Source organism: Falco naumanni, chromosome 4 (assembly GCF_017639655.2).
Source record: "Falco naumanni isolate bFalNau1 chromosome 4, bFalNau1.pat, whole genome shotgun sequence".
NCBI lineage: Eukaryota > Metazoa > Chordata > Aves > Falconiformes > Falconidae > Falco > Falco naumanni.
This window is the reverse complement of record NC_054057.1, coordinates 78,953,423-78,972,051: the sequence shown is the minus strand read 5'-3', so window position 1 is coordinate 78,972,051 and position 18,629 is coordinate 78,953,423. Positions and strand designations below refer to the sequence as shown.

Here is an 18,629-nt window from a genome sequence, read left to right as displayed (position 1 = left end):
TGGCAGAGCCACCCCCACCCCAGGCTCTGCGGGCTTTCCTGCTGGGGGGCTGCCAGGTCTCCCTGCTGGTGCCTGCTGCATCCGCAGGTCCCCTTCCAGCCAGGCAGGCTCAGCCCTGGAGCGGTGTGCAGCTCACCTTGTGTCTTGAAAAGTTGTCCCTTTGGGATGGTGCCTGAGCCCCCGCCAGCACTGGTGGGTACCTGAGCGGTGCACATGGGGTCTGTGATGGTAACTGCCTCTGCCGGGCTTCGGAGCAGACTGAAGTGTCAGACATGAGTGTGATGGGTGTAATAAGCCTAACAGCTGGTGCGTGCTTTTTGGTGTTCAGCGAAATGATTCCTAATGGGTTTGAGAAGGGAAGCGATTGCTGCAGCAGAGGAAGGAGCCAGGCAGAGCCACTCGCTGTCCCTGCGCCAGGACGGGCACCCACGGTGTGGAACGGCGGAGCGCAGCCACACAGCCAGCCTCTGCTTCCAGCATCCCACCTGTGCTCGGGGGCTCCCACGGTTTTCCTTTCCAAGCCGTCCTTGGAACAATCCGTGACAGCAATGGGGAAAACTGTGCTCCTGAATGTGAGCAAAGAGCTTATTTCCACACCTTTAGCACCTTCTCCTGGGTAAGGTCCACGCAGCAGCTCTGTGCAGCTCAACCATCGGTGGATTTGCTCAGCAAACACTGACCATTTTAAGAGTGAGCTAAAGCACTTAGCCTCTGAGAAAGGTATGTCCTTGCATTTTCAAGGCTTGTGAACTGATGAGTGAAGCTGAATTTTTGGCACAGAAAGATCTCTTTATCAGTTCGAAAGGCTGCTGCTGCGAAGCTGCAAGTTTGTAAACCTGAGGTCAGATCTAGTGCCGCCTCTTACGGTCTGTGTGTCAGTAAGCATTTGGCCTTGGAAAATGTTTTCCCTGTTCTTCAGCAATAAGTCTGCTTCTGTGCTGTCTAAACTACTTAACAGAAGCAACAACGCTTGCCCATAAATTACCTTAAAGGCGTTAACATGCTAATTACCTGACACAATGAGATTAGCAAAATGCTTTACAAAAATTCAGAATACTTGGATCAACAGTAAAATAGCAGGTGCATTTAGCACACCTACTCATTTTACAGTGCTGACATGGATTATTTTTAAAAAATTGGTATGCCTGGGGTACTTCCCCACTGTTAATTTATCCTGTGATTATTTGATGGCCTTTAAGACTTCTTGGTTTAAATTACTTGGTATTGTCTCCCAGGATTAGGCTTCATCTTCTTTCATTCTGGAAAAAAAAAAGAAGGAAAAGGGAGAAAAAAAAATTTTGGGAGGCATTTGGTTTGGGGGTACTTCTGTGTGATTTTATCATGATATTTGATTTCTCTAGCATAATCATAGGACATTTAGCATAGTCATGCTAGCTACACTTGTGATCCATCGCCTTGTAGAACAACTCATTCATAACTCTGACAAGCTGTATACTAGTTGGAGATGGATGGCTTAAAAGTCTTCAATGCATCCTCAGAAAGTGGCCTTTGCAAATAACACCAGCCTGGCCTCTTGACAGTGGCAGAGAGCTGATGGCATCACCCCTGGATAACTGGTGGCGACAAGCAGAAGAGATGCAGTCTTCCTAATGGGGTGGTGTACCCCAGTTCATTTTTAACTGTCATTTGGAGATAGACTTGCAGTGCCCTGGGTTTCAGGGTATTTTTTTTTTTTTTAGTGCAATTACTTGGAAAAATGATTTAGACATTTGAAGGTTTGCCATTACCAGAAATATCCCCAGGTAATTTGATGAGCAGAAGCTTCTCTGCCCATAAGCTGTGTGTGTCAGAGCTGTCTGAAGGTATACAGCAAGATGTAACCTTGCACAGCCTGATTTGGGGACTGCGCTGGCAGGTGGGACTTGGTCACTCAGAGCAAGTAGCTGGAGAGAGCTGGTGCAGTAGCTGGTGGGATCCAGCCTTGGCAGAGCATGGAGAGGTTGTAGAGGCACAGAGCAGTATCTTAAAATAATATTAATTCGTGGTGGGGTATATTTTGCTGGGAAATATGCAGCCTGGATGAGGATGTGTGGCTAAAAGCCAGGTTGAGTGTTTAGAGCTCAGTGTCCTGCCTGCCTGGAAGGGTGATGCATCAGGGGATGCTGCCATGAGGGATCCCAAATGTGACTTTGCTGCTGCCAGCACTGGTTTCCAGCAGCCCAGGAGCGCTGGTGCTGCTGGCAGGGGCAGTGGCAGCAGCGCTTGGCCCCATGCCAGGCTCCCAGCTCTGTGCCAGGCTCCCGGCCCCATGCCAGGCTGTGCTCCCCCCTTGGAACTTGTTCTGGCTGCACAAGCCTGGGTGGATTTGGAGCCCCTGCAGACATTTGTTCTTAAAAACCCCTCTCTTTCCTGAGGAGGTTTATTAATCCTTAATATTCCAGCCAGCGCCCGCGGGTATCCTGGCTTCAGCTTGCACAGACTTTTTGTTCCACTTCCTAATGAGCGCAAGGCAGGGCTTCAATCCGTGGAACACACAGTGGTTTCCCTCCTGTCCGGTGGGAGTGTGCAGCCTTTCCTGGGATCAGGCCCATCATTAGAGTTTGCTGCCGTCTGCGATCTTTCGTTCCAGGAGACTGGGCTAATCCAAAGGACGGGGTGTTGGGTTGATGTCTCTCCCTCAGTTGCTTTCCTGGACTCTTAACGAGTAGCTGCAGTGATAATTATGGCAAATCGTTCCTGTATAAACATCCTGCTGACAGCCTGTATATGTGTGATTCATGTCTCCGAGTCGGGAAGGCTGTCGATGAGCGCTGGAACTGTTCATTAATTACACTTGCATTCGGAGAACAGTTCGAGATGCTGCTTCTCCGTTTACCCAGGTGTGGGCTGCTTGGCTGCTGTCAGCATTGCCCTGTGCCGAGGCAGAGCTTTGGCCATGTCTTTACATGATGCTTCGAGGCCGGTTGGATGGGGCTGGGAGCAGCCTGCGCTAGTGGGGAGGCATCCCTGCCCGTGGCAGCGGGGTGGAACTGGATGATCGTTCAGGTCCCTTCCAACCCAAACTATTCTGTGTTTCTACTTCACCTGTTCTGGCTAAATACCATCCTGACTGCAGAGTTATGTCCTGTTTGAATTGTGTTTCAATCTGTGGTATTTACCTTATTCCTTCCAGACTCCTGATGAGGGGTCTCTAACGTTTCTGAGGTGCTGAGCTGCACGCCCAGAAGGCTGGCGTGCTGCGTGAGGGGACATTTGCAGGACATGTGGGCATGGCTCTGGGGGGGGGCGAGTGATGCTTTTGCCTTGACCTGTCTCTGTTTCTTCTCTTGCCAGTGTATGGGCACAACGTGAAGAGCAGCAACGACTTCATTGGGAGGATCGTGATCGGGCAGTACTCGACGGGCGCCCCCGAGTCCAACCACTGGCGCCGAATGCTGAACGCGCACCGGACGGCCGTGGAGCAGTGGCACAGCCTGCGGTCCCGGGAGGAGTGCGACCGCGTCTCTCCGGCGTCGCTGGAGGTAACATGAGGTGCAGGACTAATAGCAGCCAGATCAAGCAGGCGGGCGAGGGAAAAAAACAAACCACCGACTGAAACACCCCACCTCACACCCTACACACACCCCACAGCAGCTCCATTGGATTGAAGCAGCTGCCGGCACCCAACCGGCCGTGCTGGCCTCTGTGAACCGTGTCCCCCCCCCAGGGTCCTGGCCGTTCCCCCGGGGCCACCAGTGGCCCGGCCGGCTGGCCCTCTTGCCGCTCGCAGCTGGCACCGCTCGGCTGTTTGCATCCTGCGCGGCGGAGCGCGTGGCCAGGTGGCGTGGGCTGCGCGTGGAGGTGCCGTGGCAAGTGCTGAGCGGGTGGAGGAGTTGGGAGTTGCCTCCACTGTCTTTCCAGCCCAAATCCATGGCTCATCCTCTCGGAGATATAAGTCCCCGTGTGCTCTCGTTGGTGAACGTGGTAATTAGGCTAGAATATTTTTTTAAATGGTAGAACCTGTGGTGAAATCGACTCTGACTCCAGTTTTGTCCTTGTACTAGTTTTAACAGAATTAAGCTCCTGTTGGTACATACGCGTGCATTTGTGTGCTGGGGCACGCGCGTGGCCGTGGGGCCCCGCGTCAAACGGACCCAGTGTCACGTCAGCGGTGAGACCTGCCACTCTCGATAGCAGTCTGTGTGCGTCAAGTAGATACAGTGATAATGTAGCCAAGTAAACATTTCCAATAGCATTTGTACTGGGAAAGCCAGCTCATGTCTTTTCAAACCTGTGTTGTGCAAAAGAAACCTGCTGCAGGGACTTTTGCGGTTAAGAAGACCCAAAATCCACAACTTTAATTCTCTCACAGACTGCAGTGGCTCTTTCTGTGTTGTGTGTGTTAACCCAGGTAGTTCTCCAGGTCACTAAGTGAACTTAGCTACAGTCAAGCTGTCCTGTTGGTTGCTTCTGTACATTTTATTTTTTCACAGTGTATTGTCTGGTATGATGCAGATTGTATATTTATTGAAAATAAAATTCTATTTAATTGTGTCACGTAGACTGGGTGATGCTTGTTAGCAGAATGCATTTTTGTGTCGAGCTCCATCAGTTATGTTTATGGCACAAGAAAAGCCAGAATGTTGGTGGTTGCCACCTTGGTGCTCCCTGTGGATGGACCAGGAGCAAGCTGAGAGGATCTGGGGACCTGCTGATGGAGGGCAGTGAGGAGAGCGAGCCAGATGCCGTGGTCCGGCCATGTGCGGCTCCCAGCCACAGCACACCCACGGCACGGACGGGTCCGAGCCTCTGCAGTGGGCTCTGCATCTTGGTTCTTTGCAGGAACGGGCCCCAGATTTACTATTAATTTTTATTGCTCTATTTATCAATTTCTGAATTATTTTGATTTTTTTATTATTTAGATTAATATGGAAATATTAAAATTATTGAGACTGTATAAAAATCGGTATATTGCTTACAGCCCATTCAAGAAATCAAAACAAAAAGGACATCACCCTGAAGGGAGCTGGTCCTGGCCCATGACTTTATTGTCTTCCCCTGTCTTTGTTCTGGAGAAGGAGGGATCTCTTCTGCCTTCAGCAGTGTTTGTCTGTCCTGTCACTGGGAAGCCTGGGGGCAATTAGGGATGGGTGGGCTCTGCCCCAGGTCAGAGGGGGTGAGGTGGGAAAGGGCCCCAGGCTCTGGCCATACCTGCTCCCTGGCTCACCTGTGGAATTGCTGGGTGGTAGCCCATGGCTGGCTCCCCCTCCCTGCCTTCCCATGGCCATGCTGGTCCCCAGGGTCCCCTTCAGCCGCGAGGGAGAGGTGCAAGCCAGCGTGCTCTTAGTCTGACCTGGCTCTGTCCCTTTTTGCTGGAAGCGGGAGAGTTGCCTTGAGCCAGGCAAAGGTGGGGGCTGGGGCTGGGGCTTGGGGCCAGGCGCTGTGGGAAGCTCTGCCTTTGCTCGTGGCCCTTCCACCTTTGAAACAGCTGATGAGGACGATGACAGTCCGGAGCTGGCACACGGTAGGGCAGGCGACGTCTCCCTCCCCTCTGCTCATCAAATGCAGCCCAGAATGAAATCCTGTTACCTCCTGTGCTTTTAATATTTTGATCTTTAAAAAGAAAACCATACATATATATGCCTATTTCACCTCTGTTGGCTGTTTGGCTGCTACAGTTAGGGACAGGTGACCTAAAAAAACAAACCAAAAAAAGCCTTAGTGCTTGCTCGGGCAAATGTTGGTGTTTCAGTCAATAGTCCTTGCTGCTCACCAGAGTGTTTGTGCTCCAGCATGAAGGTCTGTGTTGTAACTCTGATCCCAGCATCCCTCCAGCACGCCTTCAGTCTGGGATCTGCTCCAGTTTACATTGAGTCGTGGGTGCTTAATTCCCTTCTGCGCTCAGAGCATCCCTGTGTGTGCTCTCCATGTGACAGCCAAGTCTGATACGGTGACCCTGCCATTGTGGAGGAGGGAGCACAATGGATACAAGATGTTGTCTCCCCACTGCATCCAGAAGCCATCTCTCGGCGGCTGGGGCAGGGTGACAGCACAAACACTCTGCTCCCGGGCAGAGCACAGCGTGGCCTTGCATAGATGATGACAAAAAAGGCCTGGATGACCTCATTGCTGAACCATCACCCAGCTGCTGTGGCTGGGGGTGAACGCAGGTGGGAGCTTACCTTGTTGGTGTGGTTGTGCATGCTGTCCCCTGGTGAATGCCTTCACGTCTCACTGACCCCTGCATGCAGCTGGTTCCTGCTGCCAGCACAGAGTGATGGGGAGGGTGGTTGCCACAGGGCTGTGCACGGGCATCCTCGTTCCCAGCATGGTGGCTGGTGGGTTTCAATTCTAGCGTGCCTCTCTGGAAGGTGAAATTCCTCCTCTGTCCCTCAGCGAGGTCAATAGGAAATCTCTGTTCTCTGCCTTCCTGCTGGTTTATCTTGAAGATAAATCTCCGTGGGGAGAGAGCCCACAGGGTGCCTGGGCAAATGTGCTGTAGGGAGCCGACCCCTTCTCGGAACTCAGAAAGGCTCAGGCAAGAGGCTGTGGTTTCAGCAGCCACTGCCATTGACTATGACATTCTTCTTGGGGTCTGTGGGCAGCAGCATGAGCTCTGGGCATCCTCAGAAGCTGACCTGAGACCTGCCACGTGCTTTGCTCAAGCCCTGGGGGTGGAGTGTTAGCAGAAGGCGCTCTGACCCACCAGTCTGTCCTTGGAGCTGTGAGGTATCTGTTTCACAGCGAGGGGGGTGTCACGTAGGTAAGATGCTAAAAATTGGTGAGAGAGCCCTGAGGAAAGGTCAATAAAAGCGGGATGAGAGCACATTGAGGAGCTCCAGCCCTGCAAGGTGATCGGAAAACAGCGTGGGGAGGGAGAGGAGCAGAAGGGCTGAATAAAGGAGACATGGCTGTCCTCCCGAGGCTGTATCCAGCAGGTAAAACACCTCCTGCTTTGTGAAACCAGCAGGTAACCCAGAGTGCAACCACAGCTCCAGACAGCCCTGCGTGCACGACGTGCGTGTACTTTCCCAGTGCTGGCAGCAAAGCTGGTGCCAGCTGCTGTGCCGGGCACAGGGCCGCCGGCTGGGGGGCTCAGTGCTCCCGCCTGTGCTGGGGGATGCTGCTACAGCGGGTCTGTCCTTACAAACAGGATTAAAGTTATTTTGGATCTCTGCTCCCTCTTGAAGCATAAACATTTGTGCTTTGGGAGTAGCTGAATATGCTCAAAGAGTTTTGTGTCATAGTTTGCTGGTAATTGCTGGTGACACTGGCTTTAGCTGGGGATGGTGCACCGTTAGGAAGGGAGAAGGCATGCCTTGGCTTCGGCTGCTCTGAATTCCTTCATTTTTAGTGGCTTGATACATCACTAGCTTTTCCTTGAGCCATATAGTTTCAGATGAATGTGTGGAACTGCTAATGGAGGGGCAGGGACTGTTCTTCAAAGGTTTTATTTAATGCAAAGAAAATGTATGAAAGTTGACTGAATCAGTTGCCATCACTTCAGTAAATCTGGATGCTTTACTATACTGAAAGCTTTGTGTCACCCCACATTGTTCTGCTTGAATCTTGCCTGTAAAAATGGACCATCCCAACTGAAGTCCCAGAAAATGCTGAAAATTTTAATCTGTAGCTAAGAAGAAAAAAAGAACGGCAGGGAGCGTCTGCTTAAGCAGTTCTTTCAACACTGATTTAAGGCATTTAATTGCAAATGGGGCAGGACCACAAAATTTCATAGTGTTTGTACCTCTGTACTGTTTTCCTTACAGTAGGGACTTTATAAGGTATAAAATAAAAAAGTATAAAAGGACTATATAAAGTAGAAAAGGACTTTATACAGCGTTTTAAAAAATCTGAAGTTCTTTAAAAAAAAAAAAAGACGGCAGAAAGGAGACACGCTGCCTCGCATTGCCTGCCGCTAACACTGGCTGGTGCTGGAGCTCCCCGCGCTCAGGGGCGCAGCGCGGCCCCGGCAGGTGGGCGCAGGGGGGTGCTGAGCCCCGGACCCCGCCGCGGCTGCTGCCCCACGTCCCGCCGGTGCCGGCGTGCCCGGGCGCTGCCCCCCCGGTGGAGAAACACGGAGAGACGGCGGCCAGGCGGCGGGGGCAGCGCCGGGACCCCCTGCCCCACCGGCCCACCGCGGGGCTGCGGGGCGCCGGGAACCCCCCGCCGCGCCCGGCCGGAGCATCGGGGCCGGCAGCGCTCCGCCGGCGGGGGGGCGGCCGGGGGGCTCCGCGGCGTGTGCCGGGGCTGCCGGGGGCGGGCTGCGGGCAGGGCCCGGGGCAGCGGCGGGCGGGGGGGCGTGTGCGGCCGGGGGGAGGGGGGCGGCGCGGCGTCTATATCCAGCCCCGCGCCCGTCGCTGCCGCATAGCGGGGCCGCGCTCCCCGGCCATGGGCGCCGGGCGGGTGGCCGCGCTGGTGGCCGCGCTGGTGGCCGCGCTGCTGGGCGCCCAGGCCTTCCCCCAGACCAACATAAAGATCAGCCAAGGTGAGTGCCGGCGGCCGGGCGGCCTGCGGGGGCTCCAGCGGCGAGAGGCGGGGGCGCCTGCCCCCCGGCCTGGAAACCAGCGCTCCTCGCACCGGCGGGGGGGGGCCGGCTCTCTCCGGGGGCGGGGGGGTCCCGGGATGCGCGGGGCCGTGTGCGCGGGGCCGCCCCCCCCTCCCCGTGCTGGCGCGGCACTGGCCGCGGGCTGCGGCGCTCCCCGCCGGGGGCGGCCGTGGCTCCCCGGGACTCGCTCACGCCGGTTGCCAGTGGCCACCAGTACGCGGTTGCCCCCGGTTGCCCCGGTGGCTGCTATATGGCACGGAAGTTTCTGGCGAACTTTTTCCCTGGCTGGCGCGAGTGGGAGCGGCGGCGCCGTTTGCCCGCTCCCTGTGGGAGCGGGAGGGGGAAGGGGCTCCCCCGAGCTGTGCACCGAGTTCCCGGGAAGAAGGATCCATAGGAGCTTCCCTGCCAGACGCCTAATCCGTGGGAGCTTCGCCAAAACTAATTAAGGAGGAAAAAAGCCTCTGCGAGATAAGCGCTATCTGCCGGTGCCGGCTGCGGGCGCACGGCCCCGAACGCCGTGGCGGGGGGTCCAAGCTGTAAGATCAGCTTGGTTTTGTTGCAGGATTTTAAAAAGCAAAGCCCTCTGCGTGGAAGGATGGCGCTTCCAACGTGCTTCAACCGGGGTTTAATATTTCATTTGGAAATTTCTAACATGCGCCTTCAGAAACACTTCAGGAGTGTGTAAAATAGTGCCCAGTTATTAAATGGGCTTCACGTCCATCAGTGGATCCTGTCTCCTCCAGCTCCATACATCCATCCCCCAGGCACGCGGAGGCCAACACCCCCCCACTCCCCACCCCTCCGATCCACTTGTTTTGAAGGTGGGTGCGAAGCAGGAGGCTTCTACATCTACTAATGAAAAGGAAATATTCCAAATAACGCGAAGGTGGGGTTGTTTGTCTGTAATGACGGTAGTGTCAGTGCTTAAGGACGTGCTCCTAAAGCCATGGGTGACCTGGGGCATCCCAGCATTGTGCAGTAGCGCTGTCTGAGCCCCTGCCACATGCTCCTGCCCACCAACCCCCCATTTTAACACTTATTCTTTATTTTTGAATGTAATAATTCAATAAAGGGTTTATTCAATAAAGAGCCTATGGGCTGGTGGACGTGTTGAGTCTGTGGTGGGATGGAGCTCTGGCTCAGCTGGTGCTTTGGACACACAGCCCCAGCCTTGCCACAGGCTGCTTCTGCCAAAGCTGTCCTGGGGGGTCCCCTGCCCCAGCCCCGTCGTCTCACCCATCCCCTGTAACTGCCCACTGCTCCAGCAGTGCCAGCATGGGGTAAAGCCACACTGCTGGCCCTCCTCATGGTCCTGAGCTGGTAAGAAGTGACTCAGTGTTGGTGAGCACCAGGATGGCTTGTCCTGAATCCCAGCTGTGACCACCAGCGAGGGAGCGCTGCCCATCCCTCACCCTTGGCATCACAGCCCTTGGGTATCAGTGGAGGGGCTCTGCCAGCAGCTGTGCCCTGGGAAGGACCCAGCCTTCCACGTGACGGGGATCTCCTCAGCTCTTCTCCATTGGCATGAAGTTCAGACAAGCCTCTTGGGCATTGATGGACACCCTCCAAACGCAGCTGCTTGCCAAGAGCTGAAGAGGTTCACTTGTTTTTTCAGGTCAGGTGGCAGCATTAGCTTATGGATGTGCCAAGGGGTGTGTGTCAAGACCATGCCTTTCATTGAGGTGTCTCCTAATGTCTCTAAGCTTTTCGGTAAGTCCTCAGCTGTTGATGAAACAGAGCTCTTTGGTGCTCTGCAGAAAGAAGAGTATCTACTGCCAGCACTGACCTGATCTGATCTGCTGTCCTCTGATGGAGCTGCAGCCCCCCAGGAGCCTTCCTTGCACGGGCATCTCTTGCCAACCTTGTCCTAGCCCCAGACTTCATGTCTCAAATCTGCGATTTGCTGGAGGTGGGACAACGTTGCACCTTGGGCTGAAGCTGTTCAGGAAAAAAAATGTTCTTTGCCAGCTGGGTCGGTGGGAGTCACGCAGTTGGTATTCTATCTTTTTCAGCAGCATCCTGAAATAACAAACAAACTTGTGAAACTGGCTGGGATTTTTTCAGCTAAGTATTTCTAATTGGAAAGTGGCCACTTGGGGAAGTGAAACTTTCTGGCAGAGCAGTGCCAGCCTCTGCAAGATTTTGACAAGTGATTTTCCTGGTGGTTCCACAGTGAGTCTCAGCTAGTAAATAAATAAAAAGACTCCAGTTTTGTTGGCACTGATACAAATCCAGAGAGTACAAAACTCTTTCTGACCCAAAATTCTTGTTCTCCAGCTTTTCTGAGTAAGTAACAGCTGCCTGATATGAATATTGGTCTCAGCCAAGTCTGGACATCTATTTTGCTGGTGCTGCATTAAAACATGGCCCTGACCATTTGCATTGTAAATGAGAAAAGGGAGGAAGGATTCTTGCCATTTTTCACCGGGAATTTGGGAACGGTGGATGAACCGACTCAGGGTCAGCAGGAGCCCCTGACCCACAGGCAGTAGCTATGCTGCTCCTGCACAGTGCAAAGGAGCTGATGCTGCTGGGGCTGATGTTTTACTGGGGTGCTTAAAAGTGAGGATCAGGTCTAAAAAGCCCCAAAATGCTTCCCCTGTCCTCTTTTAGGTCAAAATACCATCAGCAGCTGCTGGCTTGGGTTATGAGGTTTTCCTGCAGAGCCACGAATGGTCTCCCATACTCACAAGCATACATCAAATTTCTTATGGCTTTTCTGCTAGAAATAGTCCCCAAAGACCCCAGATAAAGCAGCACCCGCAAAGTTCCTGCCTGTAAGACTAGGAGCAACAGTTCTCCTCCAAAGAGACAGCCAAAACCTCTGATCGTGACCTAACAGAAAAGATGCTAATTAAATGTTGACCTCCCATATTTTCCTTTTCGGTATATTTAACCTTAAATTCCTTCAGGCACCTTTAGTTCGCTGAAGCTTGTCAAATTAATGCTACCTAATGGGAAGCAGTATGGAATAACAAAGAAGGACTGTCTCCATCTCTGACTCTGTTTCAGCTGCCCTGAACAAAATGAGGGTGATTTTCCCAGGCGATTGGGGTGCTGACGGACCTGGCTTGGAGCCAGGGCACCAGGACGCTCACTGCAATTAACACTTGGGAGCGAAGGTCCCCATTTGCTGGGGATGCTTCTGGGTTAAGCCCTGTGAATTTTGTCACTGTGCTGCCAGAGGTGAAGAGTTCATCGAAGTGCTTCACAGCCTCTATAATAAAACCCCAGTTGCTGGGGGAGCTGGTGGTGCCTGTCTGCCGCAGACCTCCGGAGTGCCCCCGGCAGGAGGGAGCAGCAACCTGGAGTCACGGTGAGCTGGGACCTGATCCCAGCCGTGTCCTGAATGGGGGGGCACGGCTCATCCATGAGCTGGCAATGAAGCTGAAGCCTCGACCTGTGGGTTTGATGCTCCAGTCTTGCTCTGTGCTTCGCTTTTTGGTGGGGACAGGGACCCCCCTGGCCAGCATCATGAGGGGAGGAGGGCTTTCTCTCAGGAAATCACATCAGCTCTTGGTGTTCCTGGTCCTTCAGCTCTATTGCTACAATAGAATAATTTACATTTCCTAGGGCTGTTCTGAGGTTTTTCCCAATGGATGAATGTCTGGATGTGAATGAGAGAGCTGGCTGCAGCTTGGTCACCCTCCCCTAAAGCTATTCTGCTCATTTCCAGCCTGGGGTACTTTATCTCTTGGCCTCCAAAGCCCATAACTAGTGCCAGTGAGGATGGGAGAGCCCTGCAAGCCACTCACTGCTCTTGGCAGGTTTGTTGCTGTGGAGTGCAGAGCTGGTCCCAGCCACAGGTCCTCCGGAGGGGATGGCTGGGTGTCCCAAGGCGGGTGATGGGGTGACAGCACTGCAGGGCTCAGCAATCAGCTTGGTCTCCTCGTCTTGCTCAGGAGGTAAAAAAAGCTCTTTGTATTTGTGGTTTGTCGCCTGGGAGGAGGTTGTGACAGAGGGGACCCAGGGGCTAGCTGGTGGCTGTTTGTAAAATGCTCAGAGATTCCCATGTGGAAAGAGCTGATGAAATATGAAATTATCGCCCGGAGCTGCCAGCACTGAAGCAGGGAAGGATTCAGCTCCACGAATGCTCCTGCAGCTGCTTTGAATTCCCCTTGCCTCTCCTTTTCCCCATGCCAGCGCTGCCCTCGCCGCTCCCACGTCTCGTCTCATGCTGCTGCTGGCAGGGTTTTGCTCTTCCCCAGCCTTGGGGAAAGCCGTTCCCCCCGCAGCCCCTCAGTACTGGGGGCCCTGCAACACCACCCTGACCTCTCCGGGCTTGAGCCTGTTACCTGCTTGGATAGTTTCATGGCATCTGACATCTGCCATAACCCCCTGCTCCCCCTGCCCTGCCCACCTCCCCACTTGCTCCACCAGCAGTGCTGACCCTGGACCGGGACCCCATGGGGGTGCGGGAACTGGCTCCGAGGTGCCGACAGTTCCCCAAGGCTGAAAAACCTTGCCAGAAAGCTAAAAAAGCTGAGAGTTAAGCTGATGTGCTGCATGATGTGGGGGTTAGCCGGGTGGTACCCGTGGGTGGTGTGTGGGTGCGCGCTGCATCATGCCTGCAACGGGATGTGGGGAGCACAACGTGGGCACGGGGTGTTGGCGCCGCTGCAGTGTTTACACAGCAGCAACTGCAAAGGCTCCAGAAATGTGTCCTGCCCCCAAAATGGCCTCTTTTGGGGTGATGTCCCCACTGGGCTGAGAAGTGAGGGAGGAGGAGCAGCTGTGTGGGCCCCAGCTCTTATCTGGCGGCGGGAGGCAGATAGGCTGGCACCGCTCCCGGCGGCATGCACGCCTCTCCTGGCTATTTATGGGGCCAAAATCCAGCACGTGCCTATGTGCACGGCTGCGTCCGGGCCCAGGGACACGGGGGGGGGGGGGGGGGGGGGGGGGGGGGGGGGGAGAGGTTCTTGGAGGGAGGAGGTGCAAGTTGGCCTTGCAGGAGGACAGTGTGGCCGTAACCCTGCAGCCCCCAGCTGTCAGCTCCCATCCCAGTACGGTGGCACTGGTAGTGCCTGATGGAGGTGAGAGGAGCCCTTATCTCGGTTTCTCCAGTAGCAAATGTCAGTGCCTTTATTTTAAGCCCCCTCTGCCTAAAATGATGTCAAACTGGCTTGAAATGTCCCTCCTGATTCAGGCAGATGCTAAAATCAAGAAACCCACAGCTTTTGCAAACTGTGTTTTGGCTTTTGCAAACTTTTGCACAGCTTCTGCAACAGTTGGTTTTTCCATGCCTGTGTTTGGTGGTTATTTGCCTGGGCGAGGTGTGGGGAGCAGGGCTGGGCACTGCTGCCACCACTGCCCGCTCAGCTGCCTGGCCACGCTGTGTCACCATCAGCTGCTGGATGTCCTCTGCTCTGCCCCCAGCCATGCCGGAGCCTGTCCATGCCTACTCCTGCCCGCTCTTCTGGACAGAGTACGAAGGCCATTGCTACCGGTACTTCCCCATCAACAAAACCTGGGCTGAAGCCGACCTCTATTGTGCCGAGTTCTCCATTGGCATCAGATCAGCCAAGCTGGCCTCCATCCACAGGTGAGGGTGCAGAAACATGTCATCCCACCCTGGCACGGCTGGGGAAAAAGGAAGATGGGGATGAAGTTCCATTCCCACAGCACAACCTCTGTGCCAGCTGCAGGCTCGTGTCCCAGCCTAAGCGTCCCTCTGCAGCAGCAGCCAGGTCAAATCTGATGCATGGGTGTGCAAAGGTGGTGTAAAAAATGCCTTTTCCTGGCCTGGCAGGAAAACTGACCTAGTATTCCCTAGATTTCCCAAAACCGTGGTATTTACTCTTGAAAAAGGGATGGAAATACGATATGATTATACAGGCTTTTCCCCCTGCTCCCTCTACCCCAGCTCTCACCCACACTACGCAGCTCTTGCACAGACCTGGGAAAGTAATCAACAGCAATTGGAAGAGGGGGGGCCCGTCTGGCTGTGCCGTAGGGCGAATGCTGGGGGGCATGCCCGACCATTTGCCTGACATACCCCCTCAGCGCCTCCGGATTGCTCTGTTTTGCCAGCTGGGAAGAAAACGTCTTTGTGTACGACCTAGTGAACAGCCGTGTGCCGGGCATCCCCACTGACATCTGGACGGGACTCAATGACCTGCGGCAGGTGAGAGCTCCCTGTAATCATGTGGGAAATGGCTTTGGAAAAGTCACCTCCCTGCATGTTCTCGCTGGAAAGCTGCTTGGTTTCCTTCTTCACTCCATGCAGCCTCAGTCAGGTGGTGGTGTAGGGTCTGTTGGGCAGCACATGGGGGAAAGCTGTCATTTCATCCCCTCTGGTCTGCTTTTAAAAGAAAAGTGTTACTAGAATTAATAGATTAATAATTACTGATTATTCACATCGTATGTTATTAATGGACTAATAGAAAGAGTATTGTACTGCTGGTCCAAGAAGAGCAAATAAACTGAAAACATCTCCAAAGCCAGTGATCACCAAATTTCGTTGCTTTCTTTTCTTTTCTCTGCAACTTTTCAAAGCTGACATGTTGGAAATATATAGTCTAATATGTAACAAAGGAAAATGGAGACCATCAGGGGAACAGTCCCATGCCAGCAAATTTTTTGTACATATTGGGAAAGGAGTGGAAAAGAAAAAGGAAAAGGAAGACAGAATTGGGTGGGTGTGCAAAAAAATATATGGGTTTAATTTCTGAGCTTCCCCTGGTGAGAAGACGGTGAATGCCGGGGCTTGCCAGGCTGAGTTTTCAGTTGTAAAACCCAAACAAGCTGTGTGGCCTTTGCTGAGTGGTGACAGTCTCTTCCTGTGTCTCCGGACTGTGGCACTGGGGGTGGGGATGGGGTCTGCACGGGAGCGGGACCCCCACCTTCTGCAAACACTGCTCTGCGATCGCAGCCTTTCTCTGCTCACCCCATGCAGGAGGGTCACTTCGAGTGGACGGACGGCTCCTCCTACGACTACCACTACTGGGACGGCAGCCAGCCCGACGACGGCATCCACTCCATCCCGGAGGAGGAGGACTGTGTGCAGATCTGGTACAGGCACAGCAGTGGTGAGTGCCACGCCGGGTGTCGAGGGCACCCTACGTCTTACTTGCACGTCAGTCAATTCAATCCGCTCAGCTAGTGCTTTTTTGAAGAGGTTGCTGGCAGGCTGAGGATTTGCATTTTAATTTTTATTATTTTCTTTTTTCTTTGCAGAGAAGGGATGTATTTTCTCTTTCAGCACATACACACACACACACTCACTTTCCCTCTGCTCACAGCCCATCTCCCTCTCCCATAGCAGCGGCAGGAGGGTAGCATCATCCACTTTGAAGAATTACTGAATTTAGCCAAAGGTCACATTTTCCCATTTCCCCTCCAACACGGGAGGCCTGTGTAAATACCCATCAGCTTTTCCCTTCCTTGCTCAGGCCAGGGGCATCTCGCTGAAGTGGGGCAAGACCCTGCTTGTGCAAAAATCCCACTTCAGACCCATATTGCCAGCAGGACCAGTCAGGCGTACACAGACCCACTGGACATACCTTAACACCCCATCCTTGCACAGCTTGGTGATATTCTGTGGGGTATGGGGCTGGGACACCCTGCTACCATGTTTGAGCTGGGACCAGGGATCCCCGCCAGCATCCTGGGGACTGGGATGAGGATGCTGGGAGGGGGCACGGCTGGGAGCAGCACAAATGGAGGCACATCCAGGGAAAGCCTCTCACAACGGCAGGAGGTCCCGGTCCCAAGGGCAGCACACGGTTACCTCCTCATGCCTAACACTTTGGTTTTTTTGGGGGTAGCGCTGCGCTCCTGGAACGACAACGCCTGTGGCAGAGCCTTCCCTTTCGTCTGCAAGATCCCCTCGCTGGCCCTGGACTGAGGCTGCTGGAACTGCCCGTGCCCCCCCCTGCACCCCCCATTTTGGGTCACCTCTCCAGCCGTGCCAGGGAAGAGCGGCCAGGACACGGCACGGGTGGCCAGAGCTGCTTGTTGGCACCCCCAGGCAGACCCTGGCAGCAGAGTCCCTCCGGGGAGTGCCACGGGGACAAGCCCAGCACTCACCCTCCCCACGGGCAAACGGCGACAGGAGCTGCGCTGAGCGGCGAGGAGCCCTCCAGCCTGAGCCTGCCTTTGGGTTTCACATCAGCCGTTGCAGCGCATTAGAGGAAACTCATGATTTTACCAAGGCACCAAACTTTGCACCAAAAAATTGCCGAGGAAACCCATGATTTTTATCAAGGCACCAAACTTAGCACCAAAAAATCGCTGTGTGTACAAAATGGTTTTGTCCGTTGGTCTGTGAAGAGTGGAGGAAATGTGTTATTTTCTGTTAAGTTATGCAAAATGCCTCTTGTGCCTGTGATTTTTCTTTCCGCTAAAATAAACGGCAAATAACAGGTGGAGGCTCCTCTGTTTCTGGTGCCCAAGTGGCAGCAGCTCCCCGGGGACCTGGGGTCTCGTGCGGAAGGAGCTGGATTTACCCCAGCCTGCTCTGTATTGGAAAGGTGCGTTGGGGCAAAGCAGATGCCTGGGAAAGTACATTTTATGGATTCCCAACTGATTTTGGGGGTCCCTGCAGCAGCCTGCGTGCACACCCTGCCCTTCACCCGGTCCCCGCCAGCCCCGCGGCTGGGGTGTATGGGGCCACTGGGCACCCCCAGCTCCGTAACACCCTTGCCCGCAGCAGGTTAGCAGGATTTGGCCCTGGCTGCTTTGGGCTGGCCGAATTACAGGGAGGGCGGGTGAAGGGCTGATGTGCACCAGCTGGGGGTCAGCCCGGGGGTTCCCCGGGTCAGGGGAGCTCACTGCTCTCGGTGCAGCCCTGGTTCCTAGTGAGACTGTGCTCTTCCCTGTAGTCGTTGCTGATGTCCTGTTCTGCGCTGGCACCACAGAGGTACTTTCATCTTCCAGGTAAATGATTTTTGGTGATGTATGTGGTGGTGGCAGCCCCAGTGTGCCTTGAGTTGCTCAGCAGTGAGATGGGACCTTCTTCCTTGCATGTGGGTGAATTTGCAGGGCTTGGGTGCTAGTGGGGGTGCCGTGGTGCCAGGGCCCGAGGGAAGCACAGCACTATCGAGGCAAAAACATGCTGCTGCTTCAGGGGACATGGCTGCAAGGGCACTGCTGAACCCAGTCCAACGCAGCAAATCCAGTGCTCGCCAGAGAGCCCCTTGCAGTGTGACCTCTGGTCCCACGCAGCTCTGTGGCATCCAGGTGGCTTTGCAGGTTTCTGCCTCCCCCTCCAGCCCCTTGCCGTCTCTTGGGAGTGATGTGTCCCTTTTGTCCCCGCTCTGGCAAAGCCTCAGGGTCTCACAGCCCCAGAGCAGCTGGGACAGCCCTGGGCCGCCCCATCTCAGCCACTGCCTGCAGAGATGAGTAAAGCATCCTCATAAAATTGTCTGATCTCCCTTGATGTCACCATCTTAGAAACATAAAATTTCAAAACTAAGACTTTCCAGAGTGATTACACTGGTTACAATGAGGGAAATGACTGAGGCTCTGCTGGGAGCTGCTTCCTTGGGTGTCAGCACAGCTTTCAGCTAAAATGTGCTCCTGTCTGGAGAGAAACTGCAGAACTTAGTGGGGGTAACGGTGGTGTAAGTGGAACATATGTGTTGCAGCAAGTTTCTTAAATAAGGAAATACTGTCATGCCTGATTATGTATTTTTATATATATATGAACATTTTATATAACTGGATAATACATATAAATAAAACTGTATTATTTTTAAGGGATTACATATATAAATATATACACACTGACTGTATATTTATATGGAACGTAAGCGCTTTGCATAGTTTTCAGTCCTGGGCAGCAGACAGCATTGAATGGGGTTTCTAGAGGCTTTTGCTTCATCTGAAAACAATAAGCTACATATGGATGATAACAGTATGTAAAGAAACCAGCCTTAAAAATAAAAATGTTCTTGGATCCAACAAGCCAAGAAAATGTCAGCGTGTAGGGTCTGATCTGTGGCAGAAAAAAGGTTTGAGGAACCAGTCTGATCGCTGCTCTGGAGGTCACCTGTGGATGGCTCCTGTGCCCAGTGCCAGTGCAAGGACAGCAGGGTCGGGATCCGCGTGGCACGGGACATGGCTGACTGACTGCCAGCTCCAAGCACCAGTGCTCCAGTGTGGTCCCATCCCTGTGGTGGGCATCAGCCGTGTGCTGGGG

The 18,629-nt window shown here is 53.9% G+C and overlaps 2 protein-coding genes across 2 annotated transcripts in view; both read left to right on the top strand.

Annotated features, from left to right (window-relative positions):
* The window catches only part of SYT17 (synaptotagmin 17), a 39,107-nt gene extending 34,613 nt beyond the window's left edge, over nt 1-4,494 (top strand). Inside the window, exon 8 of the mRNA XM_040593812.1 lies at nt 3,295-4,494. Coding sequence (XP_040449746.1) covers nt 3,295-3,491 — 197 coding nt within the window. The 3' untranslated portion in view covers nt 3,492-4,494. The remainder of the gene's footprint in view (nt 1-3,294) is intronic.
* Nucleotides 4,495-8,311: 3,817 nt separating this feature from the next.
* CLEC19A (C-type lectin domain containing 19A) lies at nt 8,312-18,170 on the top strand. The gene is made up of 5 exons (XM_040592028.1): nt 8,312-8,428; nt 13,865-14,030; nt 14,519-14,612; nt 15,384-15,516; nt 16,255-18,170. Exons 1-5 carry the CDS (start codon nt 8,332-8,334, stop codon nt 16,332-16,334), a joined length of 570 nt encoding a protein of 189 aa, XP_040447962.1. The 5' UTR covers nt 8,312-8,331; the 3' UTR covers nt 16,335-18,170.
* Nucleotides 18,171-18,629: the final 459 nt, after the last annotated feature.